The 25,981-nt window shown below is 36.8% G+C and overlaps 3 protein-coding genes across 7 annotated transcripts in view; 1 reads left to right on the forward strand and 2 right to left on the reverse strand.

The window, feature by feature from the left end:
- The window catches only part of ccdc24 (coiled-coil domain containing 24), a 23,368-nt gene extending 13,413 nt beyond the window's left edge, over positions 1-9,955 (reverse strand). The window contains exons 1-2 of one of the 3 annotated variants that reach the window (XM_077517098.1): positions 9,138-9,955; positions 8,108-8,275 (exon numbers count right to left, since the gene is read on the reverse strand). In XM_077517098.1, coding sequence (XP_077373224.1) covers positions 8,108-8,257 — 150 coding nt within the window. In that variant the 5' untranslated portion in view covers positions 8,258-8,275; positions 9,138-9,955. Of the gene's footprint in view, positions 1-8,107; positions 8,276-8,367; positions 9,080-9,137 lie in introns of those variants that run through there. The other 2 variants (XM_077517106.1, XM_077517091.1) reach the window with 2 other exon arrangements.
- Positions 9,178-14,035, forward strand: LOC144016243 (von Willebrand factor C domain-containing protein 2-like). Its single transcript, XM_077517118.1, has 3 exons — positions 9,178-9,938; positions 11,570-11,699; positions 13,324-14,035. Exons 1-3 carry the CDS (start codon positions 9,603-9,605, stop codon positions 13,509-13,511), a joined length of 654 nt encoding a protein of 217 aa, XP_077373244.1. The 5' UTR covers positions 9,178-9,602; the 3' UTR covers positions 13,512-14,035.
- Positions 14,036-22,830: 8,795 nt separating this feature from the next.
- The window catches only part of b4galt2 (UDP-Gal:betaGlcNAc beta 1,4- galactosyltransferase, polypeptide 2), a 95,942-nt gene continuing 92,791 nt past the window's right edge, over positions 22,831-25,981 (reverse strand). For all 3 annotated transcript variants that reach the window (XM_077517172.1, XM_077517162.1, XM_077517163.1), the window contains one exon: positions 22,831-24,134. In XM_077517172.1, the coding sequence (XP_077373298.1) occupies positions 23,984-24,134 (151 nt within the window). In that variant the 3' untranslated portion in view covers positions 22,831-23,983. The remainder of the gene's footprint in view (positions 24,135-25,981) is intronic.

Raw genomic sequence — 25,981 nt, forward strand, 5'->3', positions numbered from 1 at the left:
ATCATAGATTTAACATTTACGATTGTCGGCCCGACCATTTTCAGAGAAGTAAAATAAATAAATAAAAATAAAAATAAATCAGTCTTAACACAAACCCACACACCACAGAATGATCAGTCAGGATAATCTTTTAGAGACATCCAATAAGCAAGCTTTGGCTGACTTTGATAAAAAATAAATAAATAAATAAAATAAAAAATAAAAAAATGCAAATTTTAATCAGAGATTGCTTTATTTGTGTCTAAATATGATAGAAAAGATATGGTATAAAATCAATTTTTAGAATCAGGTTTTTGTGATATTTTTTATTTTTAAAACGTAAAAAGCGTACGTATTTTACCATGCATAGTAATTTATAGGTATATGACTAGTGTTGTAGTTGTCAAAATCAGTCTTGTTCTCGAGGCCACTTTTTACGTGTCTAGGTTTCGTCCCGGAATCAAAGGCATTTTTACTTGGTTTTGTCTCGGTCTCGCACAGGGCGGATTAGGGATTTTTGATCGAGACCAGGCCAGTACTACTGTGATCAGTGAGAAACGCAGAATGCAGGTGCTGCGCTGCCTTGCCAGTGTCACCTGGAGTGCCACGCCCCCTGCACACAGGGAGGGGATGAAGACGAGGATGGAGACTCAGCTCCCCCGGAAAATATCACAACTTGCTTAGATTTGAGATTGGTTTCAAAACAACATAGGAGAATTTGTTTTTCTTCTAAATGTAATGAAAAAAAAACATATTGGTCATTTAGTTTTTTTTTGTTTTTGTTTTTTTGGGGGGGGGGGGTAATTTTCTTTGATATATGCAATCTTGGTTATGTCTCGGTCTCGACCTCCAAAAGTCTCGGTCTTGTCTCTGTCTCGACCTCTAGAAGTCTGGATCTTGTCTAGGTCTTAGTCTCTACCTCCAAATGTCCTGGTCTTATCTCGGTGTCAACCTCCAAATGTCTCGATCTTGTCTAGGTCTCAATCTCCAAATGTCTGGATCTTGTCTCGGTCTCTACCTCCACATATCTGGATCTTGTCTCGGTCTCTACCACCAAAGATCTTGTTCTTGTCTCGGTGTTGAGCACTAAAGTCTTGGTCTTTTCTTGGTCTCGACCTCCAGAAGTCTGGGTCTTGTCTTGGTTTTGACTTCCAAAAGACTGGGTCTTGTCTCGGTTTCAACCGCCAAAAGACTGGGTCTTTTCTCGGTCTCAACCTCCTAAAGTCTTGGTCTTATCTTAGTCTCAACCTCCACAAGTCTGAATCTTGTCTAGGTATTGGTCTCGACCTCCAAATGTCCGGATCTTGTCTCCCTCTTAACCTCCAAAAGTCTCGGTCTTGTCTCGGTCTCAACCTCCAGAAGTCTGGATCTTGTCTAGGTCTTAGTCTCTACCTCCAAATGTCCTGGTCTTATCTCGGTCTCAATCTCCAAATGTCTGGATCTTGTCTTGGTCGCAACCTCCACATGTCTGGATCTTGTCTCGGTCTCTACCACCAAAGATCTTGTTCTTGTCTCGGTGTTGAGCACTAAAAGTCTTGGTCTTTTCTTGGTCTCGACCTCCAGAAGTCTGGGTCTTGTCTTGGTTTTGACTTCCAAAAGACTGGGTCTTCTCTTGGTTTCAACCGCCAAAAGACTGGGTCTTTTCCCGGTCTCAACCTCCTAAATTCTTGGTCTTATCTAAGGTAACCTCCACAAGTCTGAATCTTGTCTAGGTATTGGTCTCGACCTCCAAATGTCCGGATCTCGTCTCCGTCTTAACCTCCAAAAGTCTTGGTCTTGTCTCGGTCTCAACCTCCAAAAGTCTTGGCCTTTTGTTGGTCTCGACCTCCAAAGGTCTTGGTCTTGTCTTGGTCTCGACCTCCACAAGTCTGAATCTTGTCTAGGTCCTGGTCTCGACCTAAAAATGTCCTGGTCTTGTCTTGGTCTCAACCTCCAACAGTCTTGGGTCTTGTCTCAGTCTCAACCTCCAAAAGTCTTAGGTCCTGTCTCGGTCTCAACCTCCATCAGTCTGGATCTTGTCTTGGTTTTGACCTCCAAAAGGCTGGGTCTTGTCTTGGTCTTGACCACCAACAGTCTTGGTTTTGTCTCAATCTCGACCTCCAATAAGACTGGGCTTTGAGTCTGACCTTGAAAAGTATTGGTCTTGTCTCGCTCTCGACAACTAACAGTCTTGGTCTGGGCTTGGTCTCGACCTCCAAATGTCTTGGTCTTATCTCAGTGTTGACCCCCAAAAGTCTTTGTCTCGATCTTGATCTCCAAAACTCTTGGCCTTTTCTTGGTCTCTAACCTCTTGTCTTGGTCTTGGCACGCTCTAGTCTCAATGATGTCTTGGTCTCGGGTGGTGTGATCTTGACTGCAACACTAGCAATGAAAACCTGATGTGCTCGAGAAAACCGAGGGCAGATTCTGAACCAGTGCAAAATAATGATCTAGAAAAGTCGCCTTGCATCTCTGATTACAAAATGTAAAATTGTGTTGACCTGTATTATTGGTAAGTGTGCACCACACTTAAAATCTTCCTACACTTAAATCTGCTCAAAACTGTCACTGGAAATTACAATGAAAACTCTTGAAGTGTACTTTGGAAATAAATAATGAGGGGAAAATGAAGAAAGAAATGTTGTCCATGTGTGTGTGGCTACCATTAACACGCTTCACACCTGCTGCTTGTCAATCATGTCTGACCCCTTTCCGTAAAAATTTGTCTTCGAAGGAAAATACCAGAGGAGAAGGAAACATGTTTTTTTTATGTATGTGTGTGTGTGTGTGTTCAGCATTGACAGCACACAGCCATTTAGTGCGGCTTCCTTTGTGGGCCCTTGGCTGTCGACCGGAGTGTTTATGTTAAGGCTTCACGGCTCAAAGGCTGACAAGTGGACTTTGGTTCCTTCCTTCCGCAGTAAAACAGTTCATCACACGCAGGAGCTATTTTTAAAAAGGGAGCACTGTGGAAAAAAAAAACTAAATTGTTTGTGAATACATGGAGGGTTTATTTTTGTTCGCTGCAGGAAGAATGTAGACCTTGATGGCGCTGAGGAATTTAGGAGCCGCTCAATAATTTTCATTTGGGTGGATGGAAGCATGGGATTCGTTACAAGGCTGCAGTAGAAACAGTCAAGGACAGAGCATCCGCAAATCCGTTTCTCATAGACTGTTTGTCCTCATTAGAGTGGCGGGTGAGCTGGAGTCTATCCCAGGGCACACCTTGGACTGATCAGTCACATTCACACCTACGCTAAGAGTCTCTAATGAACATCATAATGCAAACTTGAGATTTGAACCCGAATCCTCAGGCAGATGGACTAGCCACTAGTGCTTCAAAAGCAGCAATTTTCAACTAGTGGGTCGCTACCACACGATCTGGGTGGGTTGTGATTTGGATTTTGGATTGTTGGGATGTGGATTTTCATAAACTTGATAGTAAAAGTGCACATCTGTGTTTAAATGATAGGTTTTTGTGATATTTAAGGAAATAATTAAAAATAACTCGATTTGGGGCTCATTCACAGGCACTTTAAAATGGTAGCAGAGATGTATTGAATCTTCCAGTTCAAACCGTTTATCGTGATATCGTGATATTAAAACTGCCACAATATCGTCGTTGTCATGTTCACAATATTCAAAAGGAACACATCTGTTAAAAAAAAAAGTCAGGTTGATTTCCATTTGTGCAGTTCTAGCACCCTCTAGTGGCTAGTTTATCAGTGTAATTTAATTTTCATTAGGGATGTTTTGGCCTTCTATGTTTAAAATCTATGCTAATTGGCAGATGCAAGGGAAACTAATTTGCTTGTGAAGCGATCAATGTGTGCTTGCATTAGAAATTAAGTGCCTCAATATTGTTATTAGAGATTGTAGGTGGTTTATATGCATTGTTGTTATGTACAAAACCACAATATTGTGCTTTTTTTAGTATGAGCTTTTGTTTTTACTATATTGTGATCTTTTTTAAATATCGACAACACCCCCACAATATCGTGATAATTATCGTATCGCGACCTTCATATCGTGATAATATCGTATCGTGATGTTTGGATATCGTTACATCCCTACTAACTACCCACAAGCTGTATATGTCTTATCTGTGCATATACCGTATACAGTCGTCTGCTCGCGAGATGGGAGGAGCAAGATGGCTGCCCTGTGACTTCAACAGCTTGCACGGGCGTGTATGGGATATTGGCTATCAAGTCATATTAGTGGTTACACTTCTAATATCACCAGAAACTGGCATTTAAAGAGGGGTGTGTAGACTTTCACAGTATGCGAAGAACGGGGATTCACATTCATTGTTAATGTAGAACCAACATTTTTGAAATTGCTAGCTACTTCTTGGCTACTGATTCATGCAAAAAAGGGCTACCAGTTTGATACACACTTCTGAAATAGCACATTTGCTCAAGTTACGTTTAAATCATGTTTTAATGCTGTCACTATCAAACATTTGTAGAATTGATTTGATTTGAATGTTTTTTTGTTTTGTTTTCTGCAATATTCGCAAGAACATGCAAAAGCCTAAGATGAGATTCAAACCCTCAAAACTGGCAGGTTGTTCTTGGCCCTGACTGGGAAACCAAATTTACTGAGCCAGCATCACCTCACATTTACTGTGCCACACAAACGCACGCGCACATACGCAATCAAGGGCATATTAGGTCCTCAATTATGTCATCAACTTTAATGGCCTTTCACATGCAAAAGAAGATAATTGGCGACGATTAGAGGCCTGGAGAACAGAAATCAAATTAGAAGGATACAGAGGCAATCGGTTCATATGCAAATCATACGCGCACACACAAACATGCAGAGAGAGGCTCAGCGAGTCGGGGGGGTGGCATGACGGCGTAAACCCGGCTAATCCTCCGTTCTTGATAAGACTTGGCTACATGAATTCTTGAACACAAATGCGGATGTGAAAAAAAGTGTGTGCGCATATATGTGTGTGCCAGGGAAATAAGAGATTTGAATTTTTCATGAGGTAGTTTTTATTTTGTTTTGACTTATGCTTTTTAAATTCAGTTAGCTTTAACTCGTAAATAAAATATTTTAGTTTAGTTTTTATTAGTTTTAGTGTTTGTTTTAGTTCTTATACATATGTAGCTTGCAACTGTATGCCAATGTCAGCCCTAGTCGGCTTTATTTATTTCTTTGTTGTTTATTTGTCAGTGGTCGTTTTTCCAGTCCAGTTGCACTGACTGCCGAGAGACATTCATCAACAACAGATGGAGGCGAGCGGATGGCAGAAAGCACAAATGTAGAATAAAACAAAAACAAAAACAAACAAAAGACACCAAGAGACACACAAAACATGTCTAGTGTTTGCAATGAGATCTTTTTTTTTATTTTTATGCCACATAAAGAGATGGGGAGATGACATTTTAATTTTTTTTCAGGACATAGATTTGAACTACTGTGTCATCATCAGTAACCCAAACTTGGAGGAACAGCTAACCCAGCACTAGGTCCAAAAGGAATTGAGTTCAGTTATTTATACCTAATGCATTGATTGGGTTGAGAATTTGACCCCATCACGTGAGGTCAACATTCCGTCGCCACCTACGTTTTCCAGGAAAAGTTGTGTTAAATTTCCTTCAATTTCAAAACACAACTAAACTGTATAAAATTGCAACCAGCTTCAGCTCACCTAAATCCAATCTTCAACCCGATCTGCTTTGTCATAAATAATGAACCCAACTAGGCATGGGATGATATTCTGATAACGGTGAACAAAGATATCGCAGTGTCATGGTATTAAAATTCCAGCTCTAAAATTACCTTTATTGAAATATTTGGGTTAAAAAAAAAACAGCATTTTTTTTCCTTTTTATTTTTAAACAAAATATATAATGTTGTTACAGGAAAAAAAATAAAACATGCATCATATTAAGTTTGAATTAATAAATAAATTTATGTTAACATTCTTCTTTTATTTTGATACTTCTTAGTAAGTCACAGTGTCCCATCACTCCTGTGCCATTTTTAAAACATAGCCGCAGGCTACTCATGTTGTCCTTGAAGCTAACTAGTACACGCTGGCACCATGTTTTTTTATTATTATTATTTTTTATGACAATACACAATCAGTAGAAGAGGCATACATGGTTGTAGTGTCTCTTTCACCTTGCTATCTCTTCTGTCCGTACATAACTGCTCACCCCTCCCCTTTGTGCTCACTGAGAAAGAGAAAATTTACTTCAAAGAGGCAACTCGTTTACTTAACTTCTGAGTCACCTCAAAAAAAAGAAGAGCTCATTTCCACTCACAGACAGTATAAAGCAGTTATTGAAACTGTGACATTTTAAAACTACGGTAAACCGTCAAAGCGGTAATCGTCCCATGCCCAACTCAACCGTAGGCAAAAGTTACCCAATCTGCTCAAAATTCACGACCCAGCGAGTGGGTTAAGTAAACAACCCTGCATTATTTTTGTGTGCATAGTACAGTACGGAAAAAATATGAATTACATCATCAGCAACTAGTCGACGTCAACTTATGTCTGAGGAGGACCTCCTGTATTATTAACATTTGTATTAATGTAGCCAAATTCTGACAGGGGGCAATTTAATGTTTGAATTTATAGGCCAGTCACGTCACAATACTTGTACCAAATTTTGCTTTGCTTGTAATTTGTAAAATATTCCTATTTTTACTTCAAACCCAATTGCTTTCAGCAACAATAAAGCAATTGTCCTCACTGTTCCAATACTTTTGGAAAGGAGTGTCTTATACGCATTTGTGGCTTTGATTCTTTTGGACGTTTTATAACAATTTATCTGAGGTATGATTTGTTTTTAGACTTTCATGGGTGGCCGGATCAAACGCTTTCGCAGGTTCCCCGCCCCAGCTCTAACAATTTCTTATTCCCGCTTCCTCAAAGTAAAAGGAAGTATTTTCCTTTGATCCACCCTCCAAAAGTGACCCTGATCCCGCTTATATCAGGACTTGTCAACAGTACAGCAAATCTGTCTTGAGTGGGGTCAATAAGCCAGAGCTGAGGTAGAGTTCAGCGGGCCCTTGTGTAAATATTGATGTCTAGCTGGCTAACATTTGGACGGCGGTGCCACTTTTAACCCAGTTTGGCTTTTATTAGGCAGTCTGGGAATTGTAATTGCTGAGTCTAAGCGGCTCAGCGAAGCTTCTTGCAAAACTAAAGTTTTTTTTTTTCTTTTACTTTAACCGCTAGGACTGCTGAGGTGAGTAAAAGTTGATTCACTCGGAGAATGAATCCTATTAAAAAACAGACACATATTCTCAAAGGAGGATGAATAATTTGTTTTTTTTAACCATAGAGATTTAACATAATTTATGTCGAGAAAGGAAAGGCTCTGGCTGTTCAATACAATAGAAGCCCTACATTTTCTATAGCCTACTGCTTATTCTCACCAACGTCACAGATAAGACTGGAACAATATCAGCAATATTGTGATATTAAAAATGCCACAATATATTCTCGTCGTCAAGTCACAATATTAAAAGCAGCACATCTGTTAAAAAAAAGTCAGGTTGATTTCTATTTGTGGAGTTCTAGCACCCTCTGGTGGCTAGTTTTTTTTAGTGCAGTTTAATTTTGACAAGGCATGTTTTGGCCCTTATATGTTTAAAATCCACGCTAATGGTCAGACGAAGGTGCATGTTTTTGTTTGTTTGTTTTTTGTTTTGTATTATTTAACCTTTATTTAACCAGGAAAAATGTTTGAGAACTAATTCTCATTTACAAACATGACATGTAATGTGCTTGTGAACCGAGTCAATATGTGGAGGAACTCAATGTGTGCTTGCAATTAGCAAGTAAGTGCCTCAATATTAAGTGTTATTAGAGATTGTAGGTTGTTATATGTATTGCTGTAATGTACAAAAGCACAATATTGTGTGTGTTTTTTTTTTAGTTTCACAATGTTGTGATCTTTTTTTGTATCACTAACCTCCCACAATATTGTGATAATTAATTATCACATCGTGACATTTGGACATCGTTACATCACTAGTCACAGGTGACCTCACCGTCAAACAGCTTTTAGATGCTGAGTAGTTTTACTATTCTTGGACAAGGAATACATGCCATTGAGTACTATTCTATTGTCTCCCTACATGTGGAATTGCACATTTTGAAAGAAAATATCTACATCACCTCTGCGTGTAGCTCTGTATACATGTCAACCAGCGAGCGGCCCAGCGTGGCGTGAATCTTGGGCATCTCAGACCTTGGGACATGCTCAATAATCAAGCTCCACAGACACGGACCCGGGCACCAAGTCTGGTTCCCGCTGCTAGACTGCATATGGGTGGCAGTCCGTGGCTGAAGAATACACCAAAAATTAATGTTACAACATACAAGAGTATAGTTAAACTGAATTGATTGAATGTTTTTCTCATTCTCCATTAACTCACATCCATCCATCCATTTTATGTTTTGGGATGAACATGCAAACTCCACACAGGAAGACTGTAGCCTAGATACGAACCCAGAACCTCAAAAATGTGAGGCTGATATACTAAACAGTAAACACTATTTCACTGCTTCCACTAATGCAAGGCTCCAAAATGACCATGGACAATTCCGGGTTTACCTCACAATTCAAAATGGCGGTCTTACTCAGTGAAATTGAAGCTGTCCGCTCATTGAAAGCATTTGACTTTGGGTCACTGCAATTTGATTTGTGAGGATTATTTTGATTTTAAAAATGTGATGAAATTTCGTTCGCCTACGGTAACAATCTGCCTGGTTTCGTATGCTAGTCACAGGAATGCAATACAATCCGCCTTTTGTTTACACCGTGTAAAAGGAAGCATTGCATTGCGAAAAAAATCAGAAATACCCGGATGTTCGGAATTGTTCATTGGAAAAATAATAATTGGATCTAAATGTCATGTGATTGGAAAAACTTCCACACTAATGTTCAAAATATACGGTAGTAAATTTAACAGGTGTGGGGAAATAATATATGTGCTTTTAATTACGAAGTAAATAAATGAATATTATTCCACTTGCTGACAGCTAGCATTCAGGGTAGCATTGCGAACGACTAACATGACGTTAGAGACGTGCCCACAGGTACAGTTCGTAATTTGACACAAACAAAATACAATTACTTAAACACTCTGGGAGGGAAAATGTGCATTTAATTTCCACAGAGTATGTAGTAGTAAAAGACACTCACCCTCTATCTGCCCTTCGCACAACTCCGCTGGTATCCAAGGCTAACATGTCAGTTGCTAAGGGAGGTGAAGTATCGCGAGATCTCACGCTCTCGGCCTTCACTTCAGGTGATTTCATGGCGCACATATTTGGACTTCTTTAATTTCACGTCAGGCGCTGCCGTCACTTTCATTATGTCACTATAAGGTCGTAGTCCGGCACACGGGGGTGTTGAAACTGTTCACAAATCTCTTACAAAAGCACATTAATGTAGTACTTGGGGGGAGGATAGTTTCTCCTTCAATGTCTCCACCCACTTTTCCACCGAAGCTTCACAACACACCAGACAGCAGACAGTCTTGATTGGAGCAAAGAGTTGGAACAGAGTCAACAAGTTTCAGCAATAATGTGACAAATATTCCAAGCAGGAACAAAAAAAAAAATCCACCCACCCAACTTTCGCCACACCGTGTTGTGATTGAGAATCATGTCGGGCCAGCTCCTGTTAGCGGTGCTTCTGTGCGTCCATGCCGTCTTTGGCTTCTCGGTGGTCGGCCAGCAAGAGCAACAGCAGCCGCCGGAGAGCACCTGCGAGGCCAACGGGAGCATCTACTACGTGGGGGAGTGGTACTTCCTGGACTCGGACCACTGCACCCAGTGTGAGTGCACCGCCGAAGGGTCGGCCTGTGCCCGCACCGAGTGCACCAGCCTGCCGGCGGCGTGCATCCATGTGAGCCACTACCCCAGCGACTGCTGCCCCCGCTGCGAGAGGATCGGCTGCGAGTACCGGGGGGTGGTCTACGAGCTGGGGCACAACTTTCAGGTAGGACCCCGGTGGAGCCTGATCGACTCTACCGGCTTGTGTGACCCCCCCCCAACCCTTTTCAAATTGCATCTTAAATATCAAAGTTAACACATCAATAATTGATTCAACTGAACTCAATACAGGTGTCAAACTTAAGGCCCGGGGGCCAGATCTGGCCCACTACATTGTTTTATGTGGCCCGTGAAAGCAAATTAAGCACATCAATTAATTTCTATTAAAGAAAAAAAAAATGTAATAGGTAATAACGTTGAGATATCATACATGCGTTTTCTATCACTTATTACAGTGAGTTGAGTAACATGATCAATAATTTAACTATTATTTCTTTGCTTCTGATTTCAAAAGTAGTTATCTGAAAAAAAGGTAACAGTAAAAATAATACAATATTAAAATTAATACCGCCAAATAAATTGCCAATTAATTGCCACTTGAAGAGTAAAAATAATCACTTCAAATTAATAGTATTAAGTATGACCCCCTCAAAAATGTTAAATAATTGTTAAAAATATAAATAAATCAAAATAAACAGCTAGCATACAAACAATAAAATAAAAAAATAAAAAAATAGCTAACAGCTAACCTGAAGTACAAACAATCTTGATAGCTAGAAATTAATACCCTATTAAAAATTACAAATCAGGAAAAACGATTTGTAAAAATGAAAATAATTGTATTTAAAATATGGTTAAAAAGATAGAATAATTTATACAATGCCATTTAAAAGTATATTTTAAAATATACATTATACATTAAAAGAAAACAAGAGTAAAACAAAAAAAATCTTACAAGTGTCAAAAACACCCAATTGCTTCAAATTAATACACTTAAAATGATCCCCACAAAACAAATGTAAATAGTCAAATTATTTAACAATAATAATAATAATAATAAACACAATTAAAAAAACTTGCTAGAAATTAATACCCAATTAAAATGACAATAGGAAAAATATAGAAAATGTGTTCTGTATTTGTATAATAATTTACACAAAAAAAGTTAAAAGAATAATCAGTAAATTATTACAATGATATTAAAGGTACACCATTAAAAATATATAGATTAAAAATAAATGTCAGGTGTAAGATAATGACAAAGTGGGAAAAAAAACTACAAGTGTAGTTGGCTCATGGCTACCTAACGTCAAGTTAGTGTACATATTCACCTACAACCTAATTCATGTCATTAAGACATTTTTTTCCACTCGATAAGAGTTATTAATTTAAGGCTCATGCTCATCTGACGTAAACAAAAATGTGATTACGTTTCATGCACACTACACATACCCTGAACCTAACAGCAAATGGCGCCCCCTATTGAAAGTGGGAGTAAGTGGACACTTCAATAGGTACACCTCCACTTGAATGAAGTGTCCAGTGAATTCAATCGCTTGTGGATTGGGAAAAAGTGTGAGCGCTTGACCACTATGCATTTCCATTCCAACGGCATAATATCAACTTAAATGAACATGAAATTAATTTAAGAATATGAACTTTGTGGGGCAGAAACATTTCAACATATCAAAAGCACCTTAAAAGTGATATTGACTCATTTACACTGAAAACGGATCAGGTACAAGTGTTTATTGCACTTTTTTTTATTTATTTTTTTTTTTTTATTGTTTTTCCTAGCCAAGCGAATGTGAGCAGTGCACGTGCGACAGTGACGGCATCGCCCGCTGTTTGGTGGCCGACTGCGGGCCTCCGCCGTGCGTCAACCCCGTGTACCAGCCCGGCAAGTGCTGCCCCGAGTGCCAGCAGGGTGAGAGTCCACGGCAGTTCGAAACAACACAGAGTCACATGAAAGCCGGGTCACTCACACATAAACATTAAAAAAAAAGAAAAAAAAAAAAAAAAAAAAAAAGTGACAAACTCATTTACTCCCAATAACGTATAAATACGTTTTTTTAATGTTCTAAGTGTCCCAAAGATGTATTTATACGTTTTTTGTGTGTGTTTTTTTTTTTTTTTATTCTAGAGCATACAGAAGGCTTTGATGCAGCCTCTCAACTGCAAAGAACGGTTGCATAAATGGTAGTTATTACACAAACGGCCAGCAGGTGGCAGCAGAGCAAAGGAGATCAACCAGGGCCATGTAGAAAAAAAGCTCAGTTACTTACAATTTTAAATAGATTTGCGAAAAATGATGAAACTTAGCTCTCTTCTAATGCTAATTGCTGCAAAACGGAAACAGATAGAAACATTTTTTTTTTCCTGATGAAAGCAGATACTTTAATCTTTCTTTTCATAGGTTCCACACGTTTATAGCACGGGACTGCTTCTGTGAAAATGGCTGGGAGTGAATGAGTTAAGTGGGTGGGGGGGGGGGGTGGACTGTGGTGTGCTTGAGATGTCCAGCAAAACACAACACATGTAATTATATGTTGTAGTACCTAGAATGACCTGTAGGAGGCAGCATGGTGCCACAGGGCATCCACGCTGCCGGAAAAGAGAAAAAAAAGAGACATTATGTCAAGAGTATACAAGACCAAAAACAAAATACTACAAGTGTCTAAAAGTGTCTAAAATATGCACCAAATATTTATAGAAATAGTCAACAAAAGTGGGGAAAAAAATCACGACAAAAATGCGACAATATATGAATGAAATACTGATTGTAAAATAACTATGAAATATTTTTTTAAATGGCTTAAAATACGTATTACAACATGAATATATTAAATATGTCAATTGTAAAATATTTAAAGAAAATAGGAAAGAAAAGTGGGTGGGGAAATATCACTTAATCCCTCCTGCAATGATTTAAAAAAGTATCACTTATAAAATAATTGTAAAAAAAAAAAAAAAAAAGTTAACTAAAGATCCCTACATCGCTACAAATAGCAATACAATGCATTTTAAAAATGACTAAATGTTTTAAAATATGTCTTTTGTAAAGCAATTATGAGCAACAAAAGAAAACCTACATTACAGTGATAGTTTAAAAATAGTTTAAATAAAAAGGCTAACATACTAAAACACTTCATCATTACAAATATGATATTTAAAAAAAAAATGCAAAATTAATGACAGGAGCATAAAAACTATTTAAAAAAAATGTTGGAAGCAAAAAAATAAATAAATAAATATATCATTTTTAATGTACATATCACTTGTAAAATACTACAAAAAGTGTTTAATGCAAACAAACAAAAAAATCACATTACAATATATTAAACTGACTAAATGTGATGAGTAAAACCAATAAAAATATTAAAAATGCAAAAATATTATTATTACTATTATATTATTACACATTATACAATTGTTCTTTGTTGATCAGAAGAGTAGAAAATGCTCACCTTTAACCCAATTATCATTATGTGTGTTAAGTCAAGGCCAATCAAGTCTTGCTTTGCATAATAGACAATTTTTACCCCCTCCAGGTCCAAACTGCTACGTGGACTCGTCCCGCAGCCGTGTGATTCCCGCCGGCGAGCCCGTCTGGGTGGACTCGTGCACCAAGTGCCGTTGCCACGACGGCCAGGATGCCGGCTACTGGGAGGGCAACCGCCTGGCCACCTGCTCCCGCCTCAAAAACTGCACGCCCCAGCAGTCCGACACCCACAACTGACACAAGACTACTCACAAAAATTTTCAGGATATGCTACCGTCCTGGTGGACTATCATTGACACCAAATCTGCAATGTACTCCAACAACCTGTAAACAAGATTAATACTGTTTATACGAGACGTGCGTCAACAGCGTAGCATGATAAGGACGCGTAATTGACCTGTCACAGGTCACCGGCTGTGATGCAATTTAGATTAGCAAATTGTCGAGCAAGGCAAGAAATCCCGTTTCGAAGCCGTCCTCGTGTGCGTGAATGTCAAGTGACTTCATTGAATGCAATGTTGAGGAATTGACTTTTTTGTAAGTGCTCCATATGGAAATAATAAATACACTTTTTTTTTCTAAAATCAATGATGATGTAGCAAGAAAGTATATGGGCGGATTGAGTGGATAACTCCTGTGCAATCAAGCCTTGACTTGAAAGTTCATTGATTGGACTGACTGAAAGTCTCGTGCAATACGATACTGGATTGAATGGGCGACAAAATAATCTGGATTGAACAACCGTAGGGGGTTCGATTACGCATCTCTGAGCGAGCGCAAACCGACAAGACAGATCATTTTACTAATGGGATAATGTCAGGTTCATACCATCAGTTCTAATAAATGACCACAAAAAATGTATTTATTTATTTTTTTTAATTATTAATGTCTCCCTTCAACAAAGTGGAGACAAAAATCACTTACTAGCTGCAAAAAAAAAAAAAAAGTAGATTTAAAAAAAACAAAAAAAAACAAAACAATATTTTCACAAATATTTCACAAAATTGAAGAAAAAAATCACAACTAAAATACAAAAAAATATGGGAGAGTAAACAAAATTAAATTTGAATAATTTTCACATAATTATGAATCAATATAAAACATGAAAATACACTGTCTATACAGTAAAACACAATTGTAAAATAATTACAAAAGGGCAGAAAAATCACCTAAATTTGGTAAAGTATAAATATTTAATACTTAAAATATTAATAGCAAACATGTTTAAAAATAGGGGTGTGAATTGCCTAGTACCTGACGATTCGATTCGTATCACGATTCACAGGTCACGATTCGATTCGATACCGATTAATCCCGATACGAATTTATAAGTCGATTGTTGCGATTTTTTTTTGTTCAAATTTAGAAAATACTAATCAGTAAGCTTGTAGAGTGTAAGATTTATATGAAAATGTATTATTTATTTATCTGAAATTTCAGTCTTATACAGGTTGTAATCTGTTTCATGTTTGAACAGCATTAAAATAAAATATTAATATTAAAAATTAAAAAAAAAAAAATCGATTCAGCCGCCTATTGAATCGATTCGAGAATCGCGCAATGTAGTATCGCGATATATCGCCGAATCGATTTTTTTAACACCCCTATTTAAAAATATATTACGAAATAAATTAAACTGATTAAAGCAAGTCAAAAGTAAAAGTCATAACCTTCACAATTCACCATTACAATAACACCTAATATAGTATCACCAGAAATCACCCTTCATCATTATTAATAATAATAATATAAAAATATATATATAAATTTAAAGTAAATCTGAATCGTGTTCAATAGTGAATTATTATTATTTAAAGTTACCAATTACAAAAAAAAAAAATATAAAAAAAATAAAAAACGTGAATGGTAAAATTACTTTAAAAACGTTAGCCAAAATTGTTAATTGGGGGGGAAATATATATGTATATATATATATATATATATATATATATATATATGTATCCATGTACATACAGTATATTGCTTTTATTTATGTGTTTATATGTTTATTTTTTATTCATTAATTCATTCATTTTAATGATGACATTCTATATTAGCACCTTTGGTGACAGACTTCAAACATTCAAAATTAAAAAAAAAATAGAACATTCCCAGTTGTCTGACATTGCCCAACAAACGACAGAATCATCATCAATCTTTAACCAGATGTTTTATTGATTGTATAGAAAAATTAGTTTTGATATGACATAATGCATACTATATAAGATAACATTTTTGACATTCAATGTACAAAAAAAAAAAAACAACAACAAAAAAAAAACAGCGATTGGATTTACAGTAGATATATATCTTCTCCCCCCCCCCCCCCATCTTAAAAACGCTTTTCGGGCCTGAAAGTCCCGACACCGAAAATTGGCCCTGTACTGAGGAACGAAAAGTCGTAAGCACCTGAGGTGTGCTTGACCACGAGTGCGTCTTGAATTCAAACATCCGAGCACTCACAGTCCATTAGCAAACATGGAGCACTTCTCGCCGCGTGGCTGAAAGGAAAGGAAATGAATAGAATTGCAAAAACCCACCTTGGTGTAAATGCACACTGGGGGCCGCTTGCTTGCGCCTGCCCTTTACTCCCATCAAATCAAATTAGGGCTGACTCATGTGATGCAGTACGCCTGCTGAGCGTATCAGTTTAGGAAACTTTCATGAGAAAAAAAAAATGCAGCAATTAGTAAATTATTTTTGGCATGACTTTGGAAAAAATGTACACTTTTAATCTGTAGTTGGAAATAAAGAATGAAGTAGTTTTTTTTTTTTAAGCTAGCCTCTCATTTGCTCCCAAAAACGTATAAATACGTTCTATTTTAAATGTTTTAAGTGTCCCAAAGACTTATTTATACATTTTTATGTTTTTTTGTTTGTTGTTTTATGCTAGAGCATACAGAAGGCTTTGATGCTGCCTGAAGCAATGGTAGTTATTACAAAAACGGCCAGCAGGTGGCAGCAGAGTATACAAGCTCAACCAGGGCCATGTTGCAACAAGCTGTTTTCCCCACAGTTTTAACCATATTTGTAAATAATGAAACTTAGCTATATTCTAATGCTAATGGCTAGGGACGTCACGATAAGGGCAATATCGTGATATCGTGACATTAAAACTGCCACTATATCATCGTCGTCATGTTCACAATACTTAAAAGGAACACATCTGTTAAAAAAAGTCAGGTTGATTTCAATTCGTGCAGTTGTAGCACCCTCTAGTGGCTAGTTTATTCGTGCAATTTAATTTTCATTAGGGATGTTTTAGCCTTCTGTGTTGAAAATCTATGCTAATTGTCAGATGAAGGGGAACCTAATTTGCTTGTGAAGCGATCAATGTGTGCTTGCATTAGCAAGTAAGTGCCTCAATATTGTTATTAGAGATTGTAGGTGGTTTATATGCATTGCTGTCATGTACAAAAGCACAATATTGTCTTTTTTTTTTTTTTACTATGAGCTCTCTTTTTTTTTTACAATATTGTGATCTTTTTTAAATATCGCCAACGCCCCCAGAATATCGTGATAATTATCGTATCGTGTCCTTCATATCGTGATAATATTGTAGCGTGATGTTTGGATATCGTTACATCCCTAATAATGGCTACAAACCGGAAACAGATAGAAATACAGGATACGTTTTTTTTTTCCTGATGAAAGAAGAGACTCTAATCTTTCTTTCAGTACGTTCCATGTTTTTATATCAATAGAACACAATATTCTGTGTGCCTTGCAAAATCAGCCAAAATGCAGTAAAACAGTGAAGGGGATTGCTTCAGTGAAAATGGCTGGGAGTGAATGAGCTAACTTCAGGTCAAAATATTTCCTGTTTTGTTTTGTTTTGTTTTTGGTGCAAATAATTACACCATCTATGATCGTATTGCAGACTAATCTGAAAATTCTCAACCAAAATAAGCGCAAAATGTTTGCATCAAAACCTGAGCAACAGCCACATCTCACAATGTGATTGAAGTGGTCTTCAGTGCGCCCTCCAGTGGACAAAATTAGCAACAAGTTCATTTTCGTGTTTGTGTTCAGTCCTAGTGGGCCATATTGGACCCGTGAAGGGCCGGTTCTGGCCCGCGGAGCAGATGTTTGACACGCCTGACTGAATGAAATCGAGTGTGTTGTGTTTTTGTTCTAAATTCAAGTGAAAATGTTGACTGAAAAAAATATGTAATACTGAAGGGCCAGACTACGCTGTTAACAAACACAATGCAGCTCAGCCTCTGCCAAGCAAACATCATTGCTAGCAATATACTTTTGGTGGTTGCTCAAACTTGTTAACGCGTTTGAAAAAAAAGCATTCCAGAGACATTTAAACACTCTCCCAAGCTCTTCAGATAGCGCCACAGCAATACAAAATGTCCGTGCACCCATTTTCTATACCGCGTATCCTCACTCAGCTTGCCAGTGAGCTGGCAGCTATCCCAGAAATTAGTATATTATTTATAGCATCATGATTTACTCTGTTCAAACTGCTACTGTTACTGCACTTGAATGCATCCTTCATAAAAAAAAAAAAAAGACAAACTGAAGAGTTCAAACACAAAAGTGCCATTCAGACAAAAAAAAAAAATGGAGCCACGCCTACTGACAGACGTCCCGTCACGGCATTGTTGAACGTTGCATTTCGTAATCCTGCAAACCCAAACAACTCTGATGTAAAACATGTTGAAAATAAAAGCTTTTATTCCAGAATACAACAAGTGCTACACACATTTTACTGCAGCTAGCATCATTTTGGCCAATCACATACGCCTTGAAACATGTCATGATTTTTCATTAATTTGGTGCTCATATAGATTCGATTAGGCAAAAAAAAAAAAAAAATGGGCGTCAAATATTAGGTCTTGACATATTCATCAGCTGGCTTATTTTATCAGACAATTTGAGCCCTTTTCAAAATAACCACAATCGTCAAATTTTGCTGATGAAACACCGATATAGTCTTAACATGATTTGAAATCTCACGATCCACTCAAAAAAAAAAAAAGTCCGAAGCAAATGGATTGTGGCTGCTGCTTTGTTGTAAGTATTAAGCGGACAAAAAATAAGTGACTTTATTCATTATATATTTTTAATAAGAATTTTTCGATATTTGACAGGGGTCATTTATGTTAGGGTTAGTTCAAGGGGCTGCAGTTCAAGTACAAAGTTATTAATTTTTATTCACAAATACCATTACAGTGTAATGTTATGTGAAAATTTTAGACTTATTGAAATTTTCTTTGGGTTGTCTATTTTACGATGAAATGACAAAGACCTCCTTGAAAAACTTGTTCAATAAAGGTTTTGATTTGACTTTTCAAATGAGCCTCTCAATTGCTTAATTCAGAGGTGTCCAAACTTTTTCATTTGAGGGCCACATACGGAAGGTCAGAATGATGCAAGGGCCACGTAATGTTATGAACAGAAATTGTTTAGTCCTAAAAATAAATTGTACAAATAATTTCTTTGTGCTTTTGCATATTTACAAAAATGCTATAGTACATAAACCAATTTATTTGTAATATGGCAGTTAGGGTTATTATAGTTTGGGATTTTTTTGTTTTTGTTTTGAGTTTTGTTTTTTAAAATCAGGTTTTAATTATTTTTTAGGGTGGTTCTGTTAGTTTTTATTAGTTTTAATTCTTTAATAAATGCTTAGTTTTAGTTTTTTTTTTATTTAATGTTTATTACTTGTGCGCAATATTTAAAAAACACCATGGGAGCGGCGTCATCTGAAGGTGCTTTTCTATTGGTTGCTGCTAGATGATGTCACTTCTATGTAACATACTTTCAAATGTCATTCTGGTTTAGATCAAAATAAATCTACAAAAAAATTACATTTAAAGTCATCCGCAAAGTCTCATGCATTAAATTAATTACCAAAGACTAAAACAAAGGAAGTTTTTGCTGTAATTATAGTTAGATTTAGTTAGTATTGTAAACATAAAATGTAATTTCAGTTAGTTTTCATTTTTTTTAAAAAGTATTTTCGTTTTTATTTTATTTCTTTAAGGAAATGGTTTTTTGAATTTTAGTTTTAGTTATTCATTAGTTTTTGTTAACTAAACTAACCTTTAATAGCACTTGTATTAAAATTAAATGTATTATAAATATTTTAACTGAGTCAAATGCCACTTTAAGCATCTGCCGTGGGCCACTGAAAAATGGACGGCGGGCCGCAAATGGCCCCCGGGCCGTAGTTTGGACACCACTGGCTTAATTCATATCAGCTTACTCTAAATAAACTTTATTGGAAAACAAAAGTGTTTTTTTTTCTTTTAAATTCACAAAAAAATATATAGATTTTTTTATATTGCATACTATGAAATATTTATTGTAAAGATGATTTTTTTTTTTTTTTTTTGCTGTTTGTTGTATTTTGTTTACTGGACAGTGGACCCCCACCTATTCAAGGTTTGGCACCCATTGATATTAAAAATGTAATTTTTCAATTAATATTTTACTGTTTTGTTTTTTAATGGGTGAATCCAACCTTGGTTTTCCATGGAAAACGCTAAATGGAAGGTTAGCCAAAGCTTTTGGCACCCCTAACATATATTCAGTAGATAATTTTGTAAACGATAAAGATAATGTTCAATCGTCGCAAGCTAACATATGGCAGCTGTAACCGCACACACAACAAGCTTTGGTCGTCGTTTAATGACTTGGGAACATTTTATATCGCCTCATAACCCAAATTAAAATATAGTCCAGAGGCGGGTGATTGCATTTGGCTGCTCTTGGTGCCACTAAAAGCCTGCAGTGAGATTTGCAAGAAGGGAGGGCAGAAAAGGTCAATGAGACTGTGCAAAGGCAATCAAAGGTGATAAAATGCAAAAAACACACACAAAAAAATTTGTGTAAAAAGGAGGGAAGACAGCGTGAATGTGCGAATGGAGGACTCATCTCACCTTGCAAAAAAAAACAACTTGCAGGTGAAGATAAGCGTACAGAACAGATGGGGACTTTTTTTTTTTTTACCCCCTCAAAGTCTCACCAAAGTGGAAGCTAAAAACGAAATGTTTTGGTTTACAGTTCATCATTTAAAACATCATTTAATTAATAGAAAACTGAAGGCATCAGATCGGTGTATATATGTACTGTAAATGTAGGCGACAACAGTATGACAGTGTCAAAAACGGCAAGCAAAGAAAGATTAACGCATGAAAAACACTTGGATATATACGTCATTTTGGAAATGACAATGGGCTACTAGCACCATGTGCTAGTAGTATCAAAACAAAACTAATAAGGCTTGTTGTTTGTGATATCCCACGATATGCTGAATATTCAAACTGGACAGCTCATGATAACAAAATCTTGGCGTTGCAAGCTTAGAATTGACGAAAACCGTCCAAAAAAATAATCCATCAGAAGTTTGAACACGGATATTTTTGGTGCCACTCGTCGAAAAAAGTCGTCTCTTTTTGGCATATTTCGGGTACTGCGGCTTGGTAGGATATGCAAAATTTGCTTTAGAAGGGCAGCTGCTATATAAGTCAAGTCAACTGAAGCTGTCAACGGAAATTTCTAATTTCAAAGCGCCTTCGGGCTCGCATTGCAAACGTCACACAATCAAACCCGGAAAACAGATGAGATGTCATGAAATAAACTAGCTACAACAGCTAGCACGTCTACAACTGAAATACTTATCGACTTGCTAACTAGGTGGATAACAGTAGTATTTTATGAGAATTAAGTACTTTTACTGGTGTACATTTTTATTTTATTTTTGATAACTAGTATTTTATGAGAATTAAGTACTTTTACTGTTGTACATTTTTATTTTATTTTTGATAACTAGTATTTTATGAGAATTAAGTACTTTTACTGTTGTACATTTTTATTTTATTTTTGATAACTAGTATTTTATGAGAATTAAGTACTTTTACTGTTGTACATTTTTATTTTAGATAACTAGTATTTTATGAGAATTAAGTACTTTTACTGTTGTACATTTTTATTTTATTTTTGATAACCGTAGTATTTTATGAGAATTAAGTACTTTTACTGTTGTACATTTTTATTTTATTTTTGATAACAGTAGTATTTTATGAGAATTAAGTACTTTTACTGTTGTACATTTTTATTTTATTTTATTTTATTTTTTTTCACTTTTTAGTTGACATGGTGGAAGAAAAAAAAATCTGAAAAATGTTCCTCATTAGGACAAGAATTTTTCTTACCCTATGAGAAACTCTCGTTCTGATGAGAAACTTTTCTCCTTTCAACAAGAAACTTTGTTGTTCTTAACAAGATGCTCTCATTTAACGAGAGATTTTCTCAACACTTGAGATGTTTTAAATGTCTCTCAGACACACAACATAAAGGCGACGACTTGCAAATAAAGCATCAATGGCTATATAATAAAGTCTCAGGTGAAAATATAAACAAATAAGGTCATTTTCCTCAGAAAGGCAAACTGAAATGTAGTTATACAACCCCTAGCAAAAAGTATGGAATCATCAGTGTTGGACGAGCACTCACTCAGACGTTTTATTCTGTAGATCAAATTCAGATAAAAAAGCATGAAACAGTCGTAAGGTCATTCCAAAGTGCAACATCTTGGCTTTCAGAAACACTAAAAAAAATGAAGAAAAAACATTGTGCTGGTCAGTAAATGTTACTTTTATAGAGGAAGTGCAGGGAAATAAATATGGAATCACTCCATTTTGAGCAGAAACTAAGGACACACCCAGTCAATTTCTTTTCCTTAATTGGGCACCTGCCTCAAATGACATCTGCTCGTAGGAGAGGCAATCATGGACTGTGGATGACTGGATGAAGGTTATCTTCAGTGATGAGTCACCAATCTGCATTGGACAAGGTGATGACGCTGGAACTTTTGTTTGGTGCAGTTCCAGTGAGATTTACAAAGAGGACCGCCTAAAAAAACATCCAAATTCCCACGGTCCTTGATGATATGGGGCTGCACGTCAGGCAAAGACACTGGGGAGATGGCTGTGGTTAAATCTTCAATAAATGCACAAGTTTACATTGACATTTTGGACAGCTTTCTTATCCCTTCAATTGAAAAAATGTTTGGGGATGATAAAATCATTTTCCAAGATGCCACAGAGCAAAAACTGTGAACGCATTCCTTGGAGAAAGACGCATCCAGTCAATGTCATGGCCTGCAAATAGCCCAAATTGAAAAAAAAAAAAAAGGTCCACAGCAGGGCTCCGACCTGCAAAGATGATCTGGCAACTGCAATCAAAGAGAGTTGGCACCAGAATGATGAAGAATACTGTTTGTCACTCATCAAGTCCATGCCTCAGAGACTGCAAACTGTCAGAAAAGCCAGAGGTGGTGCAACTAAATACTAGTCATGTGTTTTGATTGTTTTTTTTCATGATTCCATATATTTTGCTCAGAATGAAGTGATTCCATATTTATTTCCCTGCACTTGCTCTATAAAAGTAACATTTACTGACCAGCACAATGTTTTTTCTTCATATCTTTTCGTGTTTCTGAAAGACAAGATGTTGCACTTTGGAATGACCTTACCACTGTTTCATGCTTTTTATCTGAGTTTGATCTACAGAATAAAACGTCTGAGTGAGTGCTCGTCCAACACTGATGATTCCATACTTTTTGCTAGGGGGTTGTAGTGTCTCCCACGCTAGCATGCAATGGATGTACTACTTTCTCATCCTAACGAGACACGCGAAAGTTTCTCATCCCAATGGCAAAGTTTCTTGTTAGAACATTAGAATAATATTTCAGCTCATGGTTGTCATACCGTCAGAAATCTGACGGTATGACAAGGCCCATGCCTGGAATTGACAATTTCCACCAGCTCTGTTCATTTCCACCAAATGGAGATGTTTCATGAGCCAGTAAGTCGGACTGAAGGGGATAAAGTAACAAATTAAAGGCCAATGAGTCTGAGCGAGAATACGGCAAAAATCAAATGAAAATCAAATTAAATGTGATAATTCTGCGTTTCGCTGTGCAGCCACGGGCGCGAAAATGACATTTTGGAGGAACACGGGAACGCATTATGACCCTGTTGTGCCTCACATCACGTCAAATCATATCATCGTTATGACAATACAAGCTCGTTTGCCTTATCTATTCGAATGGTCAGAACAAAAGGGTTCATCTTCAGTAAGAACGTTTGCACACTTTTCCGCACAGCGTCAACTGATATTCATGTTGCACAAAATACCTCCAATAACTTTCAGATTTTATACTTCAAAAAAGGAACAAAAAAAATTCTACGTTGTCCCAGCGTAGTCCCGGTATGGGAAATGCAGGCACGATACATTCATTCGTTAGCGCCAGAGGCTTCGATTTGGGAGCATTTTCATGTGAGCGAGGTTTTTTACGCACGCGCACGCTAAACACGTGGGAAGCGACATCCGTGATCATCTCGATGAGTCACGCCCCCCATCCTGCAGGTGTCCTCACAAATCGAGAAATTGTTGTTGAGGTCCCAAAAACTTCCATTGTGGTCCTCGCATCATTCATTTGAATGACTTCTGCCATTTTGGAACGTTTAGCCTCGAGCATCATTTTCCACATCCTCCAGTTCAGTCCATCAAACTCCTGCTTTACGCCATTCATCAAACTTTTCCCGTTCCAAAGTTGTCCAGAGGCTTAGAAGAGCAAGTTAAAGTGTAAAAAAAAAAAGAAAAAGTTCCTCGCTTTGATGTGCTTGTGACTTCCTTGGTGCGTCCATGCCAAAGGTTCCTCCCCTCCCCGCCAACCTACCTTGTATCTATCCCTTGAAAGGCCGAGGTGGCGGTTTGCCGATCTCGACTGAAATGTTAGTGTACAGCGGGTACCTTTTGATCTGCACCGTTCGGTAGGTGAGCGAGCTGATGCCGTCTTTCTTCATGGTGTTCTTGGTGTTCTGGATTTTATTGAATCTAGACAAACAGAAGAAGAAGAAGTAGTTGACTTAAAACGACTCTTATGAGTTTAATTGTTTCCGTCACCAAGTCGAAAATGATACTAGTACAGTGGTGTGACCCCACTTGTGAGTTTTTAAAACTGCTTTCTGTCTCCCACTGTTCATTTTTGTTCCTTGTCTGTTTTTACATACTTGGGTAATAAATATGATTCTGATTCAATCAATGTTAAAATATGCCTCCCTAGGGCTGTGCAATTAATGGAAATTCAATTACAATTTAAATTATTATACTCCACAACTAAAAAATCAGCATAATCACAAAAAAAGATTAATACACATTTTTGAGTTGTGTAAATGTATACATTTACACCTTTTTTTTTTTTTTTTTTTTTTACATTTTAAAATAACTAATACATTTTGTTTCATCCAAAATGAACTTGCATAATTATAGTGTTTCACACATTTTATTTGTCTTAATATTTTTCATTTTTTCTTAAACATAGAACATATTATTGACATTTTTTTTTTTTTTTTTGGGGGGGGTTACTTCCCCTTTAATAATACCCCTAAAAGTGGAAAACTAGGGCTGAGGGTTTATTTACTCAGCCTCAACGACTTTTCTGTCCTACAAAGCACAACATTGGACAAGAGATGGCGCCAAGGCGTTTGTATTGCGACACAGCCGATGGCGCAATCCATCACAGGTTTGTCAAGTGAGGCCAGAGCGTCGTCGCGCTGGCTGTGGTCCAGCAGTTGCATCACAAGTCGTCCTTACGTGGGAAATTGGCCGGCATGGGCGCAAAGAAGACAGGAAGCGAGCGCAACAATGCATCAGCTTGCCGAGCAGCTGCTGATGCAACATCATTCAAACAGAAACTGGGCTGTGCTGATGGCGTTTTTTTTAAAAAATTATTATTATTTTTATTATTATTTTTTTTTTAGGTGGCTAGAAAATCAGACAATTCATTCCATTTTGGACATGACAAAAAATGATGCTACTGTAATTAATGATGGTAAAAAAAAAAGACTCTAAAAAATACTTTAGCTATTGTTGACGAATTTTATTTTCACTTTTAATAAGATTTTGGGGACTACTAGATAATCTCCCAAATGACCAATCCACTGAATTTTGAAGACTGTATTTTTGGTTTGTGTTTTAGTGGACATACTGAAAATCAGGCCGAATTTGAGCGCCCCCCCCCCCCCCCCCCCCAATCAAAATCAGCAAAGAGATGTCTCTGAAAGACGTTCCTGAACAATTATCCTCTGGTGTCGGTCCATTTAGAGTTGTTGTTGTTGTTTTTGTTTTTTATGATCCACACAAAAAATGGTCAGTCAACAATGTTAAATTGTCAACCTTGTTTTATCTTTCAGATTAAAAGAGTTTAAAAATAAATAAATAAATAAATAAATCTTTTAGATTACATCCCGTAATCAGGCCTTTGCTGATGCCAATGAAATAGGGATAATGTAAAAATGGTATATAGCCCGGTTTAGTTGACAAAATAAAAATAAAAAAAACAATAGCCAACGTGCAATATTTTGATCAGAAGATGGAGCACTATATCTATTTAAAAAATGTTTCTATTTACTCTTTAGTCGACTGCTGCCATTCGCAGGGTATAAGGACTGGCCCGACCCACAAATAGCGAAAAAAACCTAGTATAATTGATGCCAATTGAAATGGGTTAAAAATAAATAAATAAATAAATAAATCCAAAATGTAGAGAAACATTAAATATAACATGTAATTTCTTATTTCATGGAGCCAATTCATTACATCATTGATCGAGCAAGAAAAATAAGTATCGTCCGATCCCGGTCCAGCTGATCAGTTTGGTATAAAGTCTAAAAATTATATAT

Source organism: Festucalex cinctus, chromosome 1, assembly GCF_051991245.1.
Source record: "Festucalex cinctus isolate MCC-2025b chromosome 1, RoL_Fcin_1.0, whole genome shotgun sequence".
Classification (NCBI taxonomy): Eukaryota; Metazoa; Chordata; class Actinopteri; order Syngnathiformes; family Syngnathidae; genus Festucalex; species Festucalex cinctus.